Source organism: Dreissena polymorpha, chromosome 3 (assembly GCF_020536995.1).
Source record: "Dreissena polymorpha isolate Duluth1 chromosome 3, UMN_Dpol_1.0, whole genome shotgun sequence".
Taxonomy (NCBI): Eukaryota; Metazoa; Mollusca; class Bivalvia; order Myida; family Dreissenidae; genus Dreissena; species Dreissena polymorpha.
In genome coordinates this window covers 62,687,224-62,692,220 of record NC_068357.1, presented here as the reverse complement: position 1 = coordinate 62,692,220, position 4,997 = coordinate 62,687,224, and the positions used below count along the sequence as shown (strand labels likewise).

The 4,997-nt window shown below is 36.6% G+C and overlaps 1 protein-coding gene across 1 annotated transcript; it reads left to right on the top strand.

The window, feature by feature from the left end:
* Positions 1-3,255: 3,255 nt before the first annotated feature.
* Positions 3,256-4,305, top strand: LOC127872275 (histidine-rich glycoprotein-like). Its single transcript, XM_052415605.1, has one exon. The coding sequence runs from the start codon at positions 3,256-3,258 to the stop codon at positions 4,303-4,305; it is 1,050 nt and encodes a 349-aa protein (XP_052271565.1).
* The last annotated feature ends 692 nt before the right edge of the window (positions 4,306-4,997 follow it).

Below are 4,997 nucleotides of genomic sequence, written 5' to 3'. Positions count from 1 at the left end.
AAAATAAAAATTCAAAATACACACTTTTGATATGTTTTGAACACAACAAAAGTTCATGTCATGAGGTTAAAATCTTTCTTTTTACAAGATAATAACAGATCTTCAGGTTTATATGTAATTTTGGAGTGGTTCACAAGATTATTGGCAGAAAACATACTGCAGAAATTTAGCTAAATTCATTATAGGTTGCTGTCCTTTATGGATGGTTGATATGATAATGTATTCACATTATCATATAAATATTCATGTGAAAGGCCAGCTTATACATATTAAGACATTGGGTGGTTACACTGTCATTTAATAATGATATTGCACGGACAACTGTTCTAACCCAGTGCTGGCTTTCTCTACACATAACATTACAAACTATTACATGCATGGAAGCACTAAGCAACCAGTCTTGTTGCAACATGCTAGATTTTCATTTCAGATTTTTACCAGATTAAGTCTGACAAACCAACTTTGAAAACTTGTTGATCAATCAGTTCACCATTGCATGTGTTTCAAGTAATGTTTCTGTGCAGGTTTTGTTTAACCACCAGTAAAGCATATTGTCACCTGTTTTGTATCCATTTTGAATTCCTTTACAATTCAATTCTGCTTATTCATGTATTGTATAATTATGCAGCATGAACTGCAATTCCATTGCTCTGCTTACTTAAATTGTATATGGAGCAAGAACTGCTATTTAATTTGTCTTCATTTTTAAATTTTAAATGCAACATGAACTGCAATTCAATTTGTCTGCTCTCTTAAATTGTATATTCTGCAAGAACTGCAATTTAATTTGTCTGCTCACTTAAATTGTATATTCTGCAAGAACTGCAATTCAATTTGTCTGCTCACTTAAATTGTATTTTCTGCAAGAACTGCAATTTAATTTGTCTGCTCACTTAAATTGTATTTTCTGCAAGAACTGCAATTTAATTTGTGTGCTCACTTAAATTGTATATTCTGCAAGAACTGCAATTTAATTTGTCTGCTCACTTAAATTATATACATGTACTGTATATGCAGCAAGAACTGCAATTTAATTAATCTGCTTTATACTTTAATTGTTTATGCAGCAAGAACTTCAATTCAATTTGTCTGCTTATTTAAATTGTGTATGCATCATGAATGATTTCAATGGGATAAAGTGAAATGTCAAACTAAAAGCACAATTGTTTGACAGTGAGGAAATTAGCATTGGTGGTCTTGTATGAAAGTTATTTAAGCCAATACTTTGAATGAGCCAATGCGCCAATTTCTGTATTTGATATTAAAGGTGAGCCAGTTATTCAAAAGCATATGATTTCTCAAGTATTAAACGAGAGAATACATAAATAACATTAGTGTAGAAATCAGGAACAGCTGAGTTTTTCAGCCATGATCATGCTTTGTGTTTGTTTGAAATGCTGGGCACATTTGCATATGGCAAATGACCTGGAAGAACACATTGTTATTTTCAAAAAGTATATAACTGTTTCCTTAAAGCTTTCAAATTATACTTATTTTTTCATTTGTTTATATAGTGAGTGGATTGTATATTAATATATTACAAACAAATGGGGATATATAAAAATAACACATACATAATTTTTGTTTTCTTTATATATAACAAACCCGAGGTTTACTTCTATTTCTGAAAGTTACCAACAGTAAAATAAAAATTTCAAACACATATAATCTAAGATCACAAGGTATTAATGCATAAACAGTTCTTCATAAATGTATTAACAAAACTCTTGTTTAATTTTTTTTCTTCAATGATTTTCACCAAATGTTAGTAACAAACTCTGATATTAGCATTAATATTTCAGATACAGTAACTGCAAAACATGTTTATATATTAAAATCGCACCATCAGTTAGTTAGTTAGTAAGTTTGCTAGGTTAGTCAGTCAGTCCATCCGGATTAGTTTCTGTCAATAAGTCAAGCAATTGTCATTCGATCTTTACCAAACTTGGTCAGAAGTTGCATCTAGACATTATCTAGGTCAAGTTCGAATATGGGTCATGCCGGGTCAAAAGCTAGGTCACGGGGTCATTTAGTGCATTTCAATAACTTCTATCAAAGCGCTTATAGGGGGCATTTGTCATCCTATGATGACAGCACTTGTTTTTTTTATCTTTCCGTTTTTTTTTTTAATTTTGGAAAGATCATCTAATAAATGACACCACCCCACATTATACCCCCCTCTCAACCCAACCCTACCCCCCCCCACCAATTTTTTATTTTTTTTTATATTTATTTTTATTTTTGAAAGATCGTCTAATAAATGACCACACGACACATTATACCCCCCTCTCAGCCCCCCTAAAAAAAAAACATTTTTTGTTTCATTTTTTTATTTTTGAAAGATTGTCTTATAAATTTTTGAATATGAACAATTTACCCATGATGGCTTACGTTATACTGTCAAGCACTCGAATAGTCGAGCGCGTTGTCCTCTGACAGCTCTTGTTTAAGAGTTAAGTTCCCTTTTTATACTTAGAAAATTGAAAATTTGGTTAAGTTTTTTGTTTAGGTTCACTTTATTCCTAAAGTAGCAAAGCTATTGCTTTCATACTTGCAACACTTACTATCATAAGTATTATGTAACTCTAACTGGCATTTTGAAAGAATTATGGCCCCTTTTTATACTTAAGTATGATAATCGAACATTTGGTTAAGTTTTGTGTTTTGGTCCATTTTACTCCTAAAGCTATTGCTTTCAGACTTGGAAAACTCGCTAACTATAGTCAGGGTCTGTACAAGGCAAGTTGCATAATTATGGTTTGCTTTTTAACGGAATTATGGCCCTTTTTAACTTTGAATAACATGCCTTTGAATGACTCTCAAGGTCAAATTGCTTTAATTGCCAAAACTTCAGATTTATTCATACTTTGACAAAACAACACTTGCCTGACATACCACAATGGACTCCACACAAACCATTATATACGTGTATATACAAACATCACAGTGTGCAACTCATGGGGATTAACTGTTAAATTAATGAGATATAAATGTTAAAGATAAATAAATGTTTCCAACAACACTCTACAGAAGCCTCATTAGCTCAGTTGGTAGAGCACCGGTCTGTAGAAGCTCCACTGCTCAGTTGGTAGAGCACACTCATTCACTTACAAGCACTGTCACACAGGCACTGTCACACAGGCATGGTCAAACAACCACGGTCATACAGGCATGGTCACACAGGCATGGTCAAACAGGCACAGTCACACAGGCATGGTCAAACAACCACGGTGACACGGGCATGATCAAACAACCATGATCTCAAAGACACAGTCACACAGGTACAGAAACACAACCACAGTCACACATGCACTGTCAGACAACCACGGTCACACAGCAACGGTAACACAGACACGGTTGCACAGACACAGAATCACAACCACGGTCACACAGGCACGTTTACAGAGCCTCCGTGTCACCACCACGGTCACACAGGCAGGTTTACACAGCCACAGCATCACAACCATCGGTCACACACGCACTGTTACACAGACACAGCATCACGACCACGGTTACACAGGCAGGGTCACACAGCCACGCTTACACAGTCACAGCATCACAACCACGGTCACACAGGCACGGTTACACAGACACAGCATCACAACCACGGTTACTCAGGCAGGGTCACACAGTTACAGCATCACAACCACGGTCACAACCATGGGTCACACAGGCACTGTTACACAGAGACAGCATCACAACCACAGTCACACAGGCATGGTAACACAGACACAGCATCACAACCACGTTCACACAGGCAGGGTCACACAGGCAAGGTTACACAGACACAGCATCACAACCATGGTCACACAAGCATGGTTACACAGACATCACAATCACAGTCACAACACCATGGTCACACACGCACACACACACAACCACGGTTACACAGTCACAGTCACACAACCACGGTTCCACAGGCATTCTCACACAACCATGAAGGCACACAGACACAGTCACACAGGCACCGAACAGAGTCACACAATCACCATTACACAGGCAGAGTCACACAACCACCGTCACACAGGCACTGCCACACAGGCAGTCAAACAACCACTGTCACACAACCACACACAGGCATACTCACACAACCATGAAGGCACAGTCGCACAGACACAGAGGCAGTCTCACAGGCACAGTCACACAACCACTGTCACACAGTCACACAACCACTGTCACACAGGCACTGTCACACAGGCACAGTCACACAACCATGGACACACAGGCACCGTCACACAATCATGGTCACACAGTCACACAGGCACTTTCACACAACCACACACAGGCATACTCACACAACCATGAAGGCACAGTCACAGAGGCAGTCACACAGGCACAGTCACACAACCACTGTCACACAGGCACTGTCGCACAGTCACACTACCATGGACACACAGGCACTGTCACACAATCATGGTCACACAGTCACACAACCACAGTTGCACACAGGGTGCTGTGATGTTTGTTGTTAAGAATAAAATGGAACACAAAATATATTTTTGGGGGCATGGGGGATGGTTTAACAGCTACATTTCTTTTTTATATAACAAATACAACAGAATCATCAAAAACATATTAAAATTCTAATCATTAAACATTTCTCATATTTAATCTATAATTGGCGAAAATTAGCTTAAAATGGTGAGAACTTACTTTGCTGTGAGAAGTAACTTTATAAAAACATTTATATCTGATGTGTTAAGTTTCTTACTAATTACATTACAGGTACAATTATTTGCATACACAACATTTTTTCTGATGTTTACATGAATATATTTTATACAAGTGATATTTTGATATGCAAATAGTAAAATTACTGTATAGCTAATGTGCCATACAAGTAATTAGTCAAAATGATCTTTTAATAACATAGCAAGCATTTATATAAAAAGAGTTACATTAATGAACAGTAATAGTGTAACATATTCAATTATTACTTTAAATTTAACTTTCAAATTAATTTACATAACTCTTAAATTGCCAAATAGAAAAGTAAT

Coding starts and splice junctions, on each gene's coding strand:
- LOC127872275 (XM_052415605.1), top strand. CDS start 3,256: ATGATCTCAAAGACACAGTCACACAGGTACAGAAACACAACCACAGTC.